Source organism: Pleurodeles waltl, chromosome 4_2, assembly GCF_031143425.1.
Source record: "Pleurodeles waltl isolate 20211129_DDA chromosome 4_2, aPleWal1.hap1.20221129, whole genome shotgun sequence".
Classification (NCBI taxonomy): domain Eukaryota; kingdom Metazoa; phylum Chordata; class Amphibia; order Caudata; family Salamandridae; genus Pleurodeles; species Pleurodeles waltl.
The window spans coordinates 875,780,972-875,801,324 of NC_090443.1; the positions used below are offsets into that span (position 1 = coordinate 875,780,972).

General features: G+C 43.0%; 1 protein-coding gene across 1 annotated transcript in view; it reads left to right on the forward strand.

Annotated features, from left to right (window-relative positions):
• The first annotated feature begins 1,904 nt into the window (after window positions 1-1,904).
• SLC1A7 (solute carrier family 1 member 7) overlaps window positions 1,905-20,353 on the forward strand; it is a 605,311-nt gene continuing 586,862 nt past the window's right edge. Inside the window, exon 1 of the mRNA XM_069232652.1 lies at window positions 1,905-2,186. Coding sequence (XP_069088753.1) covers window positions 2,046-2,186 — 141 coding nt within the window. The 5' untranslated portion in view covers window positions 1,905-2,045. The remainder of the gene's footprint in view (window positions 2,187-20,353) is intronic.

Genomic DNA, 20,353 nt, shown 5'->3' on the forward strand with positions numbered 1-20,353 from the left:
TGCTCCGAAAACATCCCTAATAGTGCCCCAAGAGAGCCATGCTTAGCAACATTCACAAGAGGGATTCTTGGCACTACGATACTTCTGGAAGGAACCAACACAAGTATCTGGCCAGGTAAGTCTAAAGCATGTGTTGTGTGAATATGCTAAAGTGATGTTAGTCGATGGGATCTGCAGGAGCACGTGGGTCCTTCATTAGAAGGTGGTATCATGAAGCAGTTTCTAGTGAGCACCACATGGATGAACATTGAGGTTAGTAATACCTGAAGTAGGCCGCAGTAGGGAGCAGTGCAGCATAGCCTGGCATTGAACACTTCTCCAATACAACTGTTGGAAACCTTGGCTGGCCCTGGCAGTGGCGTACAGAGAGTGAAGGAGGGAACGTCCACGTTCTGTGGCTGGTTGTTATGGATCCTCCCAACCCCTTGTGTCATTGGCCGGAGAGGACAGGCTCTATATTACTCTGAGGCAGAACATGCAATGATGGTGGAGAAACAAAAATTACTGAAGGGTTCAAATCTCTGTTGTGATCAGTGTTTATGGTGTTAAATTGACCTGCCAAAGGCCATGTCAATGTAGATGAACTGTGAGGGTTGTTCTGCTTAGACAGTGAAAGCACCACCAGAGCTGAGGTGAGTTAGGCTTTCACCAGGGAACTGGTGGATTTCAGGAGGAAATTGTATCCGCCTCTTGTGTTCTCATTGTTATGTTTTAGATTTGGGCTTTTTAAATTATGACATCAACCTTGGACTAGGGCATCATCCTTGCTGTGCATGTGGTGTTCATTTTCTTTGCCAGAATAGAGCTTTCTCATGGGGTGGGGCTGCTGGCCTAGCTGCCCCGCAGCTTCAGGCTGGTACTGGGCAGCAATAAAATACTGACAGCTATTTCAATAAGGCAAAAGTTAAAAGGCTTCCGGATGCTTACATAATTAAATAAGATATTATCAATCACTACTGAAAAGTAATGCCACACATTTTAGAAACTGCACTTACCCACATAGCCCTGCTTCTTGACCTCATGTCTCACGAAAGGCTACTTTATTAGAGAATGTTGGATTTTTTTTTCCAGCTTTCCCGAATGAGATTGGCATAAAGATAGCTTTTGAGAGATTATCTTCTGATTTTGACCCAGAAATCGCAGACTGTTGCTTTCAATATATAAGTGACATAATGAGCTGTGTTGCGGGATAAGTAGGGCAAGATAGACATAAAATGACATAGCGTCCAAATGGTACTGGTGGTTGTAGCTTAACATGCTGGGGGCATCTCTGTAAGTGACGAGGAAGTTAACATTGCCGTCTGTGGGTGATTCAAAGTTGGGGTGGAGGTAGGAGTAAAGGAGTTGAAACAAATAATGTAATTGAATAAGTAAAACGGCGCTAAACAGCAGGCAATTACGTTTATGGATATTTGTTTTCTCTGACACACTGTGTTGCATTGTAATAAGAAGTCGTGCTTCAAGAATTATATGCATTACTGATTTACAAGCAGGCGCGCAGATTATCACCCATATGCATTACACACCCATGATCTCCACCAAAGAGGGGGGTTACATGCTCACTTACCCCTCCTGGATTCCAGCTGAACCTCTTACCTTTGGTCAATTATAAATCTTAGCATCTGTCTTCCCTGCAGAATCAAATATTTCACATACATTAATTTCCTATCTTTTTGCCTGGCACAGGTTAAGGTGTCTGATTCAACTATTATTTTCTATACATTTGTCGTCTGTCTTGTGGGAAGCAGTCCGAGCTCCCAGCAGGGCAGACCCACATCTCATTCCCCAGAGCTCGCTAATCTCCCTGCAGGTTCCTAATGATGCAGTCGATAATAGGATTACCGGTATTAATTTGGAAGAATAATACCAGCAGCAGGCCTGCTCGCTGGCCATTGGTAGGCGGACGACCTTGTGGGTCAGTTAAGCAGCACGGGGAACGCGGCGCCCTGATCTCTGGGGACGGGGAGCTGTCCCTTCCAATAAGGGGAGCCTCTGCCGCGCCTTAATGGGAAGCTGACCTGGATCCAAAGACCCACAAGGACACCATGGCTGTGACTCTGGAAGCGATACTGGCCCGAGTCAAGGATGTCTGCAAGAGGAATGGCCTACTCATCCTATCGGTCTTGTCGGTCATCATTGGGTGTCTCTTGGGGTTCTTCTTGAGGACTCGGCGACTCACTGAGCAGGTCAGTGGACTGCAGCAACTTCTAATAGTCATATTGTGGGGATTCAAGGGCCGCACAGTTCAGGAGAAACTCACCCTTACCCTTCTTGAGTGGAATAATGAAAACTGATATCTCTCTGCTAAGGCTATTCATTTGCTACACACAGGGTACACTTGCTACCGTTTCATATTAGGCGATGTGCTACTTGCATGTTTTTGATTCCTAAAATGAGAATCCGGCTCCCAGAATTTGACCCAGATTTAGCTTAATTTTTTGCTTGATAGAAACGAGGGGCCACCAAGGCGAGTAAATTGTGAAAGTGCTTCCGAAAATCAAATTTTTTTTTTGTCTTATCAAACTTTCATTAAGTGCACCAGTTGGTGGTCGCTGTAAACTATTGATTTTTTTCCTCTGGCCTACCACCACCTCCCTGCTAGCGTTAGAGAATGCACTTCTAGCAAGAAAATCCACGTAAACAGAGAGTTACTGTCTACCACAAGTACCTTTCCAAAAATGTAATTGTGATGCTTCATTGGCTCACCTACATTTTTTTTAGAAAAAAAGGAATAACGTGAATATGAGTTAAGGTCATTTAAAAGAAAAGTACACAAAAATAAAGAAACGTTCCTCTTAAGGCTTGGGGGACCAGACCTTTAGGCAGGCCAGCCAGTAGATTCAGGGCTGACCCACCAACTATTGCTTCTCCTTAATCCTGTTGTATCAAGGGGCCTTGCCAAGCTGCAAAATATTGGCCTATTGGGAAATATACGCTATATGATTTCTATGACAATTACATCATTAGTGATATTTCTGATGACAGCACTGGTTCTATCCAATATTCAGTTAGGCATGACATAACTGAATGCATCACTAAATGCAATAGGCAAAGGTCACTTCTGCATACTTCAAAATGTGTATTTTCTGTGCTACACTTACAAATCACATAAATCACTAATGTGTGTGTTTGTTTCTCCCCTTGATGTGTTTTGATCTTTATCTGAGTTGGATTTATAAAGCACTTGGGATCAAGTGTCACACCTGTTTTTTTGTTGAAATGTTAAGCTTATATTCGGAGAACTAGATGGTTATTTATTGTTACAAAATAACATTTCAGGAAAAACTGTGAAAGCATACAAAAAACAAAATCTGATGAATAAATATGTAAAATGATAACATTACTTAAAACGTGTATTTTTAAATATCTTGTGCATTTTGTCACATAGAAGAGACTATTCTTTGAGACAGCACGTGCAGTATAACTTGGGAAAGTTTGAGTCTGGTACTATTCTTGAGAACTTCTAAACATTGAAGTGTCTCTACCTTGAGAAGGAGTACTGCCTTGCTCCCTAAAATACAAAGACAAGGACTACATCTCAGTTAGATATACTGCAAAACAAGTTCTAAAATAGTGGAACTCTAATAATAATAAGAAACAATATGTGGGATAAAGTATCCTCTGCCATCCAATATAAGGATATTGCAAGTCACTGAGGAGTTCCATGACTATGTAGAGGACGTTCCTTTATAAGGCCATGGAACTCCATGATGACTTACAATATCCTTTTAATGTACGGCAGAGGGTATTTTATTCCTTATAATACATGGTCACACAATCACCATTCCCACAGGCAGCTTTCATTTTCATTGCAGGCACGAAAAATAAAAGCATAATCTGCATTGTGAAACACACCAAAACTCAGTTTACTAATATTTTCCAAAAGATGTTATGGCCAGTTTCATGTAAGTCAGATTGAAAAAATGCTGTGGTGAAACATTCAGGGATTCTCCTTCCTGTAATGATTTGCAGGATGGAAAAAATAAACATGTTGCTTGAACATCTCCTTTTAGCTGAACACTTTTCTTTTCAGAAAAACATATCTGAAGAAGTAACATACAGTTCACATTTCTTTTGTTTAAACAACAGCACTTTTTATACTCTGTGACCTGCCTTTTACCCTGGCTGCTGGCAGCAGGCTTTATGGCATCAGACCTCAACTTTAATAACCTATTACAGTTGAGCGGCAATGTCAGTTTTTAGGTCGAACATGCATACGCTTTGACCTGTTGTAATGATTGTGGGCTTTTAACCACGCCCACCTCACGCCCATTACTTTCACTCGTTCATGTGATTGCCTTTCAAAAATCCTTTGTTATCATTGGTAAATGCTTTGCATTTGTCCCACCTTGGGGATGTGGTGTTACTGCCATGCAGACTGACCCTGTTACAATGATAATTGCATGATTGCAGATATGTTTGATTGTGAGCAAACTTCTTTTTCCTTTTGTGTCTCTCCTTTGCGCTTATGCTCATGGCGGCCATGGCGCTTTGAATCGGCTCTCTTATTTTAACTGTTTTACTTTTCATTTTCATCAACGCTGGCTCAAAAAAAAAAACACCTTTCGTTCATGAGCAAAAACGTTGCCCCATTAGCATCTAACATGTTCCAATTTTTTTTTTAAATCCCTTCATCTCCTAACGTATTTAACAAAAACTTTCCCCACCAACTTTGACAATGAGCAAAAGAAAAGTGTGTAACTTTGGCGCCGCACTTATGGAACTGGCGGCCTACTGTCTCAGCGGTCTGAGAAGGCATCTTTTGTAGTATGTCAGCATGCCATCCCAAGAGTCGGTGTGAAGCCGCGTCTGAGACACCTGACCACAGCACAAAGGAGTGTCTCTTACTCATCACAGCCATCTTTATACAGATACTCCTGGCCGATAACCAGTGTGTAAGGGTCATCTCCCCACCGGCAGTGCCCTTCCCCTCAAAGTACCGGCCATTAACTCATTATTAGGGCGCAAAGATATCTCTGAAAAAGACATCGCTTCCAGAACTAGTTCACCATGGATTAGTGTGACATGTTATCTCTCGTGCCGTATAAAACTATCACAGGACTGTGCAAGCAATGTGGGGAATGGCGCAAGGCACCGGCCACCTGGGGGCGCCGTTGCAGCGAACAAAATTATTTCTATACTCTCGTCCTCCCAACCCCCCACACACCCTTATTTACCTATGACTTCTCCTGTGAGTGTGGGAGAGAGGTGGGGTTAAGGCATGGAGGTGATGGTTAACGCAGGCCGATAGTCAGTTCAAGGTCACTTTGCTTAGGACGGCAAACTTCACTGGGCCTGTCACCTAATGTAACCTGCATAACCAGGCTGCAGCCAGCCATGAAGTACTCTTTAGTGAATATGATTCTGTTAAAATCGGCTTGCTTATGTTAACTGTTTTACTTTTCATTTTCAGTTTATGTGGCAAGAAAAGTCCAGTTACGAATTTACAACACCAATAAATGCGAGACCCATTGCTTTGCAAATGCTTGTTGCTAGATGCGAGTAGATGCATCAAATTAGGAATTTAGAAACAGGTTTTAATGCAAGGATTGCAGTCTCCCATATGTTATAACTGTATAAAATCCTGCACTTCATGTTCTTATCACATTGGCCTTGTGATTTTGGAATGAGCCTGCAATGAGTTATTACAAGCGATTTGTGCCATCACCATGCCTCCTAACCCATTACTACCGTTCCAATTCTATGACCTGCCTGGCCTTACCCTCCAAAGAGGTACCTGTATGACATCTTTTGGAGGTAACACAACAGACAAATGGCTTACATTTTCATGGCTGGCTGCCAGACCCCCCTATGACTCTGCCTTGCCTGCTGTCCCACCCATGTGCATGATGCTGTGAGCAGCAGTGAGAAGAGGCAGCCAATGGGTGGGAATAAGCAAATATTTTAAGTTCTTTTTGAGTGTGGGTCCAAATATCATGTGGGGTATATCCAAGGTCACCACACCACCTGGTGTTATACATTCCAACCCTGAGGTTCTCATGCTTCCTACTGGCGTTACTTATTTGTATAACACCCTAGACCTTTTTACACGTGTCAGCTTCCAAAATAAAAACAGGACTTAGTGAACCATTTTCACTTTAGGACAAGTTCTAAGCCAGTGGTTCCCAACCTGTGGTCCGGGGACCCCGGGGGTCCACGGCTGCTTGGAAAATTAAATAATATTAACAGGTTCGGTCCCCAGATTTCAGTAATGACTCAGTGGGGTCTCCCTGGATTCCAATAATGATCCAGTGGGGGTCCACGTGTTCTAGTAATGATAAAGTGGGGTTCCACAGAAGTCAAAAGGTTGGAAAACACTGTTCTAAGCTATTTTGGGGGAATTGGGAAGTAGAAAGATCCACCTAGTATATGGGATAATGTACTCACCATCTGTAAATTAGAAGGGATATTGAAAGTCACCTTGCAGTTATTTTACCTCATAAATGGTCACAAAACTCCTCTGTTACTTGCATTATCTTCATCATGTACACATGAGTATTCAACGTTCCCGATATATTGCAACATATTTTATTGGCCCTTTAACAGATCCTCAAAAGCTTTTATCCTTTGACCTGTGTTGTGTCTCTGATGCCATCTGTACATATATTGAAACGCTATCCTTATTTTGTTTCTAGTGTATTCCTGAAGATTTCTTTCAGTAAGACTAGTCAATCCCTGGCTAAATAGTACAAAAAGTCTGTGATCAAATTTATACTGGAAAGTCTTATGGAGTTGCTTGCACAACTTCTCTGGGAATGAGGTGTGACCTTCCAGGACAATGAGCAAACAATAGGCCATCATGGATATAAATGGAAAATAAAAATTGGTAATTCACTCAAGGTCCTCCCCCATAGAAATTAGGCATACAAAATAAATTATAGGTGTTTTATGTTCCCATAGGAACCCCTTATGGAGATTGTCCCACAAAAGAATTTTCAGTGTTGGAAATCTGAGTGTCCTCTCTAAAAGACCCATTACATTTTGGAAATATGACCTTATGGATTAGCTTCATATTATTAGGTACCTTTGTACACATGGTACTGACAACGCGTCCCTCTATGATAATTTATTACACATCAGGACTCGTTTTAGGCCAATTAATCTTTTGACCCAGTTGAGAGACACCTTAGGACGAGATAGCTAATCAATATATCAATCAATACGTCAATAATGTCATCAATATTTATCACGACAATGCATTTCACTTTAGTCAAAGTCATTAAGCAATTCAAGATTCTACCATTTTTCAGCCATGAATAACCACACCGGTTCAGTAGAATTTTATGAGTTTTATTCCCTATTAATTACAATCTAATAGCAAATGCGTTAATCTCAACACCAAGAAACATAATAGCATAGTCACGATACGGCAACTGTGATAAGATTTCATTAAAGCAAGAATCACAAACATCAAAACATAACACGGCGTGAACATAGATCAAGTTTAGCAGAGTGTCAATATGGCGTCAGTTTCAACAAAGCATAGTCTCGGTCGTTTGTCTATCTGCGTCAGTTTGATGAACCCCTATTCTAACCACTGATTAGCATTTGCATGTTGGGCTTCATGCAAAACAATTTAGAACACCAATTTTGGAAAACATCTAACTAAGGTATCTGTCAAAATAAGCAGTTGGTACCTAGAAAGGAAAAGCAAACAGACAAATCACAATTGCATTGTCATAATTACCCACCAAAGTTTAGGTCAGCACACAGGTTCAGTCTTCGTCTTCAGGACATCAGTCAATTCGCCGTCAGTCAGAACTCAGCTCCGGGACAAAGGGCACTTCCCTCTTAAGGAGGAAAAGTGTAAATGGACAAACTAAGGGCAAGGATGGTTTTAATAAGATCTCAAGTCACCAAGCAGAGTGACAGAGTTTCTGGATAAAATCAATAGCATTCCATACCTAATTCTAAATGACTCTTTGTGACATGGGTTTTTATCCCTTTTTCGTTGTTCATTCCCCCAAAATTCTATTGGACATTTGTTATACCCCACTATCTTTAGCCTATAAAATTAGCATTAGGTAATCCTAATCTTCACCCCATATTATTTTACAAGTCTTTGATTGGTCTTCGTAATTGACGTCTTCAGAAATGGCACATCCGGCTGTGATTTCATCCTCCTGTAACTCTTTGCACATCTTTTGGCCAGCAGTTCCATTGTCTTCACCGGTTTAAATGACCTTGTACATTAGAATTAATCTACACTGTTTCAATTTACTTTAACATTGATTTTGCAAGGCGATGAGAAGCGGTGTGAAATGGATTTACATGGTTACATTCATCTTCCAAGTCGAAGAAAAAGAATAAACAGGGTCATGGCCCTTTGTGAGTCAGCACACTGAAAAATAGAAAAATGTATTTAATATGAGAGCCTGGCAGTTAAGCTCCGGCTCATGCTAACTTAAGGCCTATGAGGTTGCCAGTACAGTTTTAATAACGCAAATGTTAATATAACTTATTTAAACGTAATAAAACATTTTGATTATCATTATTAGTATTGGGGGATGCCGGAGTACTTTGGTCTCTTTCTATTATTTCCCGTTCTTCTTCCTCTTCTTCTGGATCTGTAACGGGTTCAAGTTCTAACCAGTATCCATCTATTTCTGGGAGAACCTCTCCTTGGTTTAGTTCTCCTGCTGCCTCTACTGAGATACGCACACTGTCACCTCTCTCGAACTCGTTCACTGTTTAAGGGACTAGGCTGTTCTCAGTGGGCTCTCCTGCAGTCTCAGTCCCCTCTTGGCTGTTTTCTGGCCCTGAGACTTCCCTCTCTGGAATTGTTGTGCCGGAAACTTCAAGTTCTTCCTCAGTTGGACACGTTACCTTCTTTGTATGACTGGCATGTATCCAGTTTGGAACGCCTGCACATTTCACAGCAGTGGTTGTTGTCAAGATTACTTGATATGGCCCCTTCCAGCGTGGCTCCAGACACAACTTTCTCACGTGCTTCTTGACAACCACCCAGTCACCGGCTTGTAGGGTGTGACCTGGATCACCGATTGGTGGCAATGTGTTAGCTTCTACTTGGTGAGAGAAAGAGCGAATCACATCAGCCAAGCCTTTGCAGTAGTCCAACACCATATCATCCGTGATATTCACTAGAGCATTCGCAGGTACTGCGGGCAGCCTCATAGCTCTACCCATTAGGATCTCGTGTGGTGATAGTCCTGTCTTCTTATCAGGGGTGTTCCTCATTGACATCAGCACTAAGGGTAATGCATCTGGCCAATTCATATTGGTAGCTGCGCACATTTTTGCCATTCTTGATTTCAAGGTACCATTCATTTGCTCTACTAATCCTGATGCTTCAGGGCGGTAGCTACAATGCAGCTTCTGTTCAATGTCTAATGCAGCACACAAAAGCTTATTCACCTCATTGTCGAAGTGTCTGCCCCTATCTGATTCTATAGAGACCGGAAACCCGAACCTGGGTATTAGTTCCCTAAGCAGCAGCTTTGCAACTGTGAGACTGTCGTTTCTACGTGTGGGGTAAGCTTCAATCCAATGGCTGAAAACACACACAATCACCAACACGTATTTCAATCCTCCGCAAACAGGCATTTCAATGAAATCCATTTGCATCTTGCTAAATGGACCGCCAGCTCTCCCAATGTGGCTTAGAGTTACCACAGTCCCCTTCCCGGCATTCATCTGTTGACAGATGATGCACCTGTGACAGGTAACCTCTGCGGCAAGTCTAAACTTTGGGTTAAACCAATCGATTTTGAATGACCTGATCATTGCATCTCTCCTGAGGTGAGCTTGTCCATGGTAGAGCCTAGCGAATTGTGACAGAAGACCTGTTTGGCAAAACTAATCTCCCCTCCTCTTAGACCCACAAGTCGTCAGCCCTCTGTACACATTGCATTCTTTGCCAGGAGCGTTTTTCTTCTTTGCAAGCATGACCCTGTAGTGTCTTTAGTTCTTCCAGTGTATCAACCACCCTTAACGCAAGGTTTAAGCATGTGTCCTTTTCAGTTTGCGGCATCAATTCCCACTGATCCTTAAACGATATACAGTTCAATGCGCAAAACCTTGCGACTTGATCTGCATAACCGTTTCCCATGGACACAAAGTATTGTGACTTAACATGAGCATTGCATTTCACCACGGCAATTTCAAGAGGCAACTGAATCGCATGTAACAAATCCTTAATTTGTTCACCATTTTTCACAGGAGAACCAGAAGAGGTCATGAAACCTCTCTGTGACCACAACTGGCCAAAATCATGTAAAATTCCAAATCCGTATCTGCTGTCAGTATAGATAGTGACTCTCAAATTTCCAGCTGCGTGGCATGCCTTAGTAAGGGCAATTAACTCTGCCACTTGTGCGGAATACACTCTCTCGAGCCAGGAAGCTTCGATGATACCAGCTATGGTACATACAGCGTAACCGGCTCTCAGCATTCCGACTGAGTCTCTCAAACAGGATCCATCAACAAACATAATACAGTCATTTTCTTTTAACTGTGTATCTTGAATATCAGGTCGTGGCTTGGTACATAGTTCTGTTACCTCAAGACAATCATGCTCAACTTCCTCTTCATTATTAACTTCAGTATTCTCAGCAGGAAGTAGAGTTGCCGGGTTCAACACAGTACATTGTTTCAGCGAAACATTAGGTGACCCCAGTATAATTGTCTCACATTTGGTAAGACAAGCATTTGTCATGTGCTGAGTTTTTGTTCGATTCAACAAAATTTCAACTGAATGCGGAACCATTACTGTTAGGGGATATCCCATTACTATGCCTTCACACTGTGTGAGGCTTTGACAAACTGCTGCAACTGTGCGCAAACAACCCGGTAAGGCTGCTGCGACGGGGTCCAAGGTAGCTGAAAAATATGCTACAGGGCGATTTGCACCTCCATGGACCTGTGTCAAGACAGACAAAGAACAAGCATCACGTTCATGACAAAACAGTAGAAAAGGCTTCGTATAATCAGGCATACCCAAAGCTGGTGCCCTGCACATGCACTCTCTCAATTCCATGAATGACTCAAGCTCTTCCTTGGATAAAGCTATGGTATACGGCTCATCCTTGATCTCTTTGCCTGTCAGCTTTATCAATGGTTTTGAGATAATCGAGAAGTTGGGTATCCACTGACGGCAGTAGCCCACCATTCCCAAAAACATCCTGACATCTCTCTTTGTTGTTGGGGGGTTCATTTGCAAAATGGCTGTTATTCTTTCTTTCGATATTCTCCTGGACCCTCTTTCAATCAAGTGTCCTAAGTACTTCACTTCTTTCTGGCAGTACTGCAGCTTCTTGGGTGACACTTTGGGGCATATTTATACTCCGTTTGCGCCGAAATTGCGCCGTTTTTTTTTACGCAATTTCGACACAAAACTAACTCCATATTTATACTTTGGCGTTAGACGCGTCTAGCGCCAAAGTCCATGGAGTTAGTGTCATTTTTTAGCGTGGACACCTACTTTGCGTTAATTATATGCAATGTAGACGTTCCCGTCTAAAAAATCGACTCCGAGGCATGTGCGTGGGATTTATACTCCCGGGCAAAAATCACGCCCGGGAGTGGGGGGGTCAAAAAAAATGACGCACGGCCGCTTTTGCGCCGTTTTTTAGCGCCTGCAAAAGGCAGGCATTAAGGGACCTGTGGGCTCTGAAGGAGCCCACAGGTGCCCCCCCATGACCCCAGGGACACCCCCTGTCACCCATGCCCACCCCAGTAGGACACCCAAGGCTGGAGGGACCCATCCGAGGGACATTAAGGTAAGTTCAGGTAAGTGTTTTAAAAAAAAAAAATTGTGGCATAGGGGGGCCTGATTTGTGCCCCCCTACATGCCACTATGCCCAATGACCATGCCCAGGGGACAGAAGTCCCCTGGGCATGGCCATTGGGCAAGGGGGCATGACTCCTGTCTTTGCTAAGACAGGAGTCATTTCTATGGGGGTTGGGAGTGAAAAAAAATGTCGCAAATCGGGTTGAGGCGAAAAAATTGCCTCAACCTGACTTGCCCCATTTCTTGACGCCCAAGCTCCATATCCCCCTACGCCGGCGCTGCCTGGTGTACGTCGTTTTTTTTAACGCACACCAGATGGCGCCGGCGGCTAACGCCGGCTAACGTCATTCAATAAATACGGCGCCCGCATGGCGCTTCAGAATGGCGTTAGCCGGCGCTAATTTTTTTGACGCAAAACTGCGTTGGCGCAGTTTTGCGTCAAAAAGTATAAATATGGGCCTTTATGTCCATTCTTTCCCAAAAGGTTCAGTAAAGCAATTGTGTCATACCTACAGTCATCCCTTGTCCTGGATGCAATCAGCAAGTCATCAATGTACTGCACCAGAGTTGAGTTAAAAGGCAATACTAAGGATTCTAGGTCCTTTTTCAATATCTGATTGAAGATGGACGGTAACTCAGAAAACCCTTGAGGAATTCTGCACCAACAGTACACCTTATCTAGGAATTTGAAACTGAATAAAAACTGGCTGTCCTCGTGAAGAGGTATCGAAAAGAAAGCTTGTGACAGGTCTACAACGGTGAACCACTCAGCATCACACAGAACCTGAAACATAATCACTGCTGGATTGGGTACTATGGGGCAACATTTCACCACAATCTCGTTTATTTTTCTTAAATCCTGCACAATTCGAACTTTTCCACAAGGCTTTTTCAGACCCATTATCGGTGAATTACATGGGCTGCTCAACACTTCCTTCAGGACTCCCTGTTTCACAAAGTCTGCAATTATTTGTGACAACTTGAATAAGAACATCTTGTGCCATGTGATATTGCAGCACCTGGTGAAACACTGCATTTGGTTTCACTTGTACTTTAACTGGTTCTACTCCTTTTATCAATCCCACTTCTTTTCCTGTCAAATCCCACACTTTCTCTGTCACCGTTCCCTGTAACTCAGCAGGTAGGTCAATCACTGTAAGCATCGGGAACAATGTAATCAAGGGGTAATCTTCATTTGCAGTTCCTATCTCTTACTCTGAGAACTGACCATCATCCCCTTCATCATCACTGTTTGTCTGCACCTCAATTCCATCAATGGAACATGTAATCGAACATTTCGTCTTGCACAATAAGTCCCTTCCCAGTAGGGATACCGGACGTGAGTCGCAGACTACAAACTTGTGCAGTCCCTGGAAGTTGCCGATCTCAACTTGCACTGGATCTGTAATCAGATTTGTCAGGTACTGGTTTGCTACTCCAACCACTGTTATGGTACGCCCCGAAAGTGGTAATTTTGGAAATTCTACACTTCTGACTGTAGAGCGTGTGGCTCCGGTATCAACCAAGAATGATACCTTGTGACCCATTACCTTTCCCTCTACATAGGGTCCCCTCTGATCTACCTCTAGGGACGCTGCAAGCCTGCACTCTTCGCTATCTGAGCTGTCATCCGACCACTCCTCATTCATTCCATCTTCACCACGCAATGGGAATTGCTGTACTGTATTATTTTGACTCATCACATGAGCTGTGACCTGCTGAGGAAGCATTACCTGTTACTGTCCCATCGGATCCATTGGTAATTGCATTTGCTGTCTAGGTACCATGGGAACCTGCTGTTGTACTTGCTGCATTTGCGCTGGTTGAACGCGCGGCATTTGCATTTGCTGCATAGGCTGTAACCCTTGCATCTGAATCATGTTATTTTGGAAGTTTGGGTTTTGATTTCTCAGTTTTGGACCTTTCATATTTTGCAATGTACCGACATTAGTGCTTTGTTGAACGACACCATCCTGCACCACATCGGGGCATTCCCGCTTCCAATGCCCGACGCCCCCGCTCGCGTGACATGGTGACATCCTTTTCATCTCTTGTGCATCATTTTGAACCACAACAGTATTCAAGTCTGGACCACGATTCACAAAACCTCGACCTCGACCTCTCGGTTGTGCCTGAAACACACCATTCACTTGCGGTTGCTGTTGTATCATCTGTTGAACTCCATTTCCCTGTATTCCTGCCTGTGCAGCCCTTATCTGCATCACCATCACTTTCTCCTTCAACTTTTTCTGCTTCAGTTCAATCTCATCACTACAGTATTTCGCATACTGCAACACCTCATCAATCGGCTTTGCTCGCCAACAGATCAAATGATTCTTAATCATCTGGCTAACCTCTGGTCTCAACCCTTCAACAAATCTAAACACGAGATGGTTCATGTCTTTCGGCTCAATAGTCTCAGTACCACTGTAATGTTTGAATGCCTTCAACAGTCTCCCATAATAAGCATGTATTGATTCTTTAACCTCTTGTGAGGTCCGATCGATTTTCTGCCAGTCAGTCACCTTCGGCGACACTTTCTGCTTCAAAAATTCAATCACTTTATGATAGTACTTCATTACCTCCTCAGAGGGTGCTCCGGTTACCTTATCCCTTGCCAGCTCCTTCGTTGGCCAGTCTACCCCTCTCTTGCACTCGAGCCACAAATCAGGCGGAACAATAATCTCAAAGAAGGTATTCAGGCCTTTCCAAAGACACTTGGCAAGCTTCACAAACCTATCTGTTTGTTGGTACCACTCGATCGGCTTCTCCCTCAACCTGGGATAATCATTAGTAAAGGATAGGATGTCTCCTCGGGGCCACGGTAAATGAATTAAAACTCCACCAGCTGTTTCTCTCATTGGTAGTATTTTGACTGATTCCGTAACGGGTGAAGCTTTAGTCTGACTTGACCCCGGACTGTCACCTTTCTCCTTATCTCTTTTCTTTGCCCATCTGCCTACCCACTTTTCTAAGGCTCCCCAGATTTGCGCACTCTGCAGTATTTCCTTAAGATGCGCTTTTATTCCAGCCGACCTCATGTGATCAAAATCTTTGGAGTCGAAGTCTAGTCTGTAACTTCTTTTCAAATGTTTAGTATTCTCAGTGTCAATATTGCATTTGTCTGCTAGGTTCGCCAACCTCTGATGCACCTTGCCCACTTCTTTAGTAATCTTGGGGCACAGATACCTTAACTCTACTTCTGTGTACGATTCTAATCTGTTTACCTCTATTGTCCCTTCCACTAGTTCAGCAGCTTCCACACCCAGTCTCACAAAATTCAGGTTCTCCTACCTTTCTAGTTTCTCTGCAGTTACTGTAGTCTTCTGTGAAGCATAGGTCTTCTCTAACCACTCATTCAACTGTTGTACTGTAAAACCTTGCAGTGAAATGTTCCCTGTATGCATCATTGGCGATTGTGAAGCATTCGTACTTATCGTCTGTGGGGTTAGCACTCCTAGCCCTGCCAGTCTCATTGGCTCCAACGGTGCTTCAGCTGGGCTAAGTTTTAACAAGGAACTCGTTTTTTCAACCACTTACTCTCCAGGGGCCATTAACTGGGGAGTTCCCATAGACCCTCCTCTTATCATATCTTGGGTCATTACTCCCTGATCACATACACCAGGCTTACCTTGCGCATATAATGGCACTGGTGGACCGACAGTAATCGGCAATGATATGGCAGCTGGTGTCTGACCTGGTCCCAAACCTCGTGGAGCAGCCACTCCAAAGGTCTGATTTTCTGAAGCCGGGGCAGGTATTAGTGGAGGACCTGCTGCTGGGTTATATCCTGGTATCAGTTGTGGTTGCGGCTGGGGCAGCAATTGTGGAGTTGGCTCAATCTGCACTAACCTCGATTTTGTATATATCGGGTCTGGCAGCACTATCAGGTTTGTAGTAGTCTCTAGCACTGGGACGTCTGGATAGATTCTCGGTATCTGCGGTGGAGGTTGCAACTGTATCTGCATGTCTGGCGCAGTGGGTACACTGACACCATTCTGTATCGAAGCCGTATCTCTAGTCTGTACTGTATCAGTAACTCCCTTCTCCTGTTTCTGGTTCTCAGGACCCGTACTAGTGCTCGGGATATTGTCGCTCGCCGCTTAAGGTGGCGGGCGATCATGTAATATCCGATCCATGAATTCTTCATCGTCTGAATCGTCTTCTTCTTCCCAAGGTCTCTTAGTTTCTTTAGGCTTACTAGAGTCTTTGTCTGTTTTGCAGGTGGCTTTCTTTCCCTGCGTCTCTTCTCCCTGTGTTATTGCTGGGAACAATTCTCTAGCACCCTCGTATTGAATGTCCCATGTTCTGGGAACGCCAAACATCCCTCTTTCTCTGTTAATTTGCGCCACTGTTTCATCCATAAACAAGGCGCAACACCTTTTTCCTCCATAACTATGTAAGCTGGAGTACCCTCAGGCGGTGTAGGCTCCCCTTCACTCGCCATAATGTATGCGTCTCCTTTCAAAGCCTTGACAAAGTTAATCTTTGCGTCTTTTCTTTTGTTTGTATTTAATCAAGAAGTGACTTTAATTCCCAGGACACTCTTCACCCACCTTTCTCGACCTATTGCCTCTCACGGACGGCAGCCAATCCGTGCGCGACGCCTCTTGACGATTAACCTATCTCAGCGCGGCACCACTGACGTCACACTCACACACTGCAGCTGACAAAGTCTTGCAGCTCGTCCGCCCCCCACTGGATTCACACCAAACGAATGCAAAATTTTACTGCGAGCACCTTTTCAACAACCCAAATCTGCCGGTTTACTACAGGAAGGGTAACACATTCGCTTCAGAATTTTACAGAGATTTCACTTGAAGCCTCGGCCGCTACTCTCTCCTTCTCAATTCCCACATACGCAAGCAGAATTCGACCCGCAAATCCTATTCTCGACTTGTCAATGGTTTGTCCTAGTGCACTTTAGAACTTGCCAAATCTCCATCGAAGGTTTCACACATACATTTTGACTCGAACTCGACTTGTCAACCACGCCCGATCGAACTATTAAACCGCACAGATTACAACATAAACCCAAGTGTCTTCTACACTTGTCAATATACTCCGGAGTCTTAGACCACGACGGGTCCGTACCTGAACAGCCAACCACGTGGATAATTTTGAGCACAAAGCGCCACACTCATATGAAGTAAGCCGACTTCCCTACTCTCATAGTGCGGAGTACGGCCATTCCTACTAAAACAACATTTACCTGGCCTGGATACACACAAACTTCACAAAACACCTGCAAAATGCATAAGCTGAGCAAGCGCAAACCCTACACCATACATGCTATGACGCCGAGTACATTCCCAACTCACTTAGGTAGGCTCCGAGATCCCAGGAAAGTCATGGTGAATTTAGAAACACATCATACCTCCAATTTGCATTATCTCAGAAAAACAGTCTAAACAATAATTCTCCGTTCTAGGGCCGCGTCCCTCTATGATAATTTATTGCACATCAGGACTCGTTTTAGGCCAATTCATCTTTTGACCCAGTTGAGAGACACCTTAGGACGAGATAGCTAATCAATATATCAATCAATATGTCAATAATGTCATAAATATTTATCACGACAATACATTTCACTTTAGTCAAAGTCATTAAGCAATTCAAGATTCTACAATTTTTCAGCCATGAATAACCACACGGGTTCAGTAGAATTTTATGAGTTTTATTCCCTATTAATTACAATCTAATAGCAAATGCGTTAATCTCAACACCAAGAAACATAATAGCATAGTCACGATATGGCAACTGTGATAAGATTTCATTAAAGCAAGAATCACAAACATCAAAACATAACATGGCGTGAACATAGATCAAGTTTAGCAGAGTGTCAATATGGCGTCAATTTCAACAAAGCATAGTCTCGGTCGTTTGTCTAATTGCGTCAGTTTGATGAACCCCTATTCTAACCACTGATTAGCATTCGCATGTTGGGCTTCATGCAAAACAATTTAGAACAACAATTTGGAAAACATCTAACTAAGGTCTCTGTCAAAATAAGCAGTTGGTACCTAGAAAGGAAAAGCAAACAGACAAATCACAATTGCATTGTCATAATTACCCTCCAAAGTTTAGGTCAGCACACAGGTTCAGTCTTCGTCTTCAGGACATCTGTCAATTCGCCATCAGTTAGAACTCAGCTCCGGGACAAAGGGCACTTCCCTCTTAAGGAGGAAAAGTGTAAATGGACAAACTAAGGGCAAGGATGGTTTTAATAAGATCTCAAGTCACCAAGCAGAGTGACAGAGTTTCTGGATGAAATCAATATCATTCCCTACCTAATTCTAAATGACTCTTTGTGACATGGGTTTTTATCCCTTTTTCGGTGTTCATTCCCCCAAAATTCTATTGGACATTTGTTATACCCCACTATCTTTAGCCTATCAAATTAGCATTAGGTAATCCTAATCTTCACCCCATATTATTTTACAAGTCTTTGATTGGTCTTCGTAATTGACGTCTTCAGAAATGTGATTTCATCCTCCTGTAATTCTTTGCACATCTTTTGGCCAGCAGTTCCATTGTCTTCCTTGACCTTGTGCATTACATTAATCTACACTGTTTCAATTGACTTTAACATTTATTTTGCAAGGCGATGAGAAGCGGTGTGAAACGGATTTACATGGTCAAATTCATCTTCCAAGTCGAAGAAAAAGAATAAACAGGGTCATGGCCCTTTGTGAGTCAGCACACTGAAAAATAGAAAAATTTATTTAATATGAGAGCCTGGCAGTTAAGCTCCGGCTCATGCTAACTTAAGGCCTATGAGGTTGCCAGTACAGTTTTAATAACGCAAATGTTAATATAACTTATTTAAACGTAATAAAACATTTTGATTATCATTATTAGTTCGCGTATACATTGGTGGCCACTCATCGTGGTCATAAGTCAAGCGCATGTTTAAGTAAAATTACTATTATTATAGTTTCTATGCGACAGCATCACATATTAATTCATAAACATTTCATATTAATATAGATTATATAAGTTACGCTCTCTCAGTACCATTAGAGGATCCTCATTCTTGAGCTAAGCTATTATAGGCGTGTGCTCTGCTTTACTAATCTAAGTTGGTACCAGGTGATCTTCCAAACGTTGCCTCAGGTTTCTTTCAGTGTTAATCTTACAAGTGTATGCCTGGATATTCTTGGACATGTGTAATCGCTGTTACACATCATCTATGTTATTTTAAACCACACTGGGCTGCTCTCACATTTAATTTCCTTCTATTTCATGGTCTCCTGCTTCTTCTTGTAGGGGATCTTGTTCCACTGGAAAACAATGCTTCGTTGATCCGTACTCCAGTTCTGTCTATCCATTTGTTGTTGTCTTTTTTTCTGCTGTAGTTTATACTTATAGGGGCTTATTTATAAGCCATTTGCACCACCGGAGCGTCACTTTTAGCGATGCTTCAGTGACACAATGCCCTGCACCATATTTAAAAATGACAGTGTTAAGCCCTTTTTGTGACTTAACGCTGCCTTGTAAATACGGCCCCTTCACACGCTTCACATAGCGTGAGAGGGACCGCAACACCAATTGCATTTTGACGCTGCCCCATATTTATGAGAAAGGGTGGCGTTAGCATGGCGCAACAAGGAGAATTACTTTTATTTCTTCTCATTTTTACTTTTTCTATGTGTGCTGCATTGTGCAGCACACATAGAAAAAGCAAAACACCTGCTTTGCAGGGAATGATTGTTTATGTGCAGGAAGGTGTTCCTTCCTGCACATAAACAATCATTAAATAATGATGATTTGCTACTTCCATGTGTGCTGCATTCTGCATTCCCTGCAATGCAGGCACCCTTGCACCATGGTCCATTCTGTTGCACACACAGAAGGAGGAAAAGTCCCCCAGGATTGTTTTTGTGTGGGAAGGTGTCCCTTCCTGCATAAAACAATCCTGCAAGAAATGCAGACACCCTCACACCATGGTGCCTGCATTGTGTTAGGCAACCCATTATGCACCAGTGCAGGAGAAAAAGACAGGAATGCACTGTATTCCTTAAATACGGTGCATTCCGGCCCTTCCCAAGTGATAAAGTGCAGTGCAGCAAAGGGACTTCCTGAGTTGCACTGTGCCACTTTTTCATAAATCTGGCCCTTAATGTTTTGCAGTTCTGTATAGAACTACTGTCTCACTGACCCAGTATTACTCTTATGGTGGAATTATATAGTGCTTACATTGCTAACCACAAATTGGTCTTGCCATGATGTTATGCATAGATTTTTTATTGCTTTGACTATCTTGCTTCCTGTGACAACCCATGAGAGTGTTTTGTGTGTTGGGCTACAGAATCAGCATTTTGCTAATTTTCCTTTTTGACTCATTTAGTAACAGTTAAACCTGACAGCCTTAGGGGTGTCTTCCGGCCAACATTTTGCTGGCCTCCCTCCATTTTCTGACCATGTTTGTGCTGTTGAGGGACTCTGTGTACTTTAACACTGCTAACCAGTGCTAATGTGCTTGTGCTGTCTCCCCTAAATCACAGTATAATTGGCTTAACTCCAATTGGCATATTGAGTTTACTTATAAGTTCCTAGTAAAGTGCACTGCCTGTGCCCACGGCCTGTAATTTAATTGCTAGT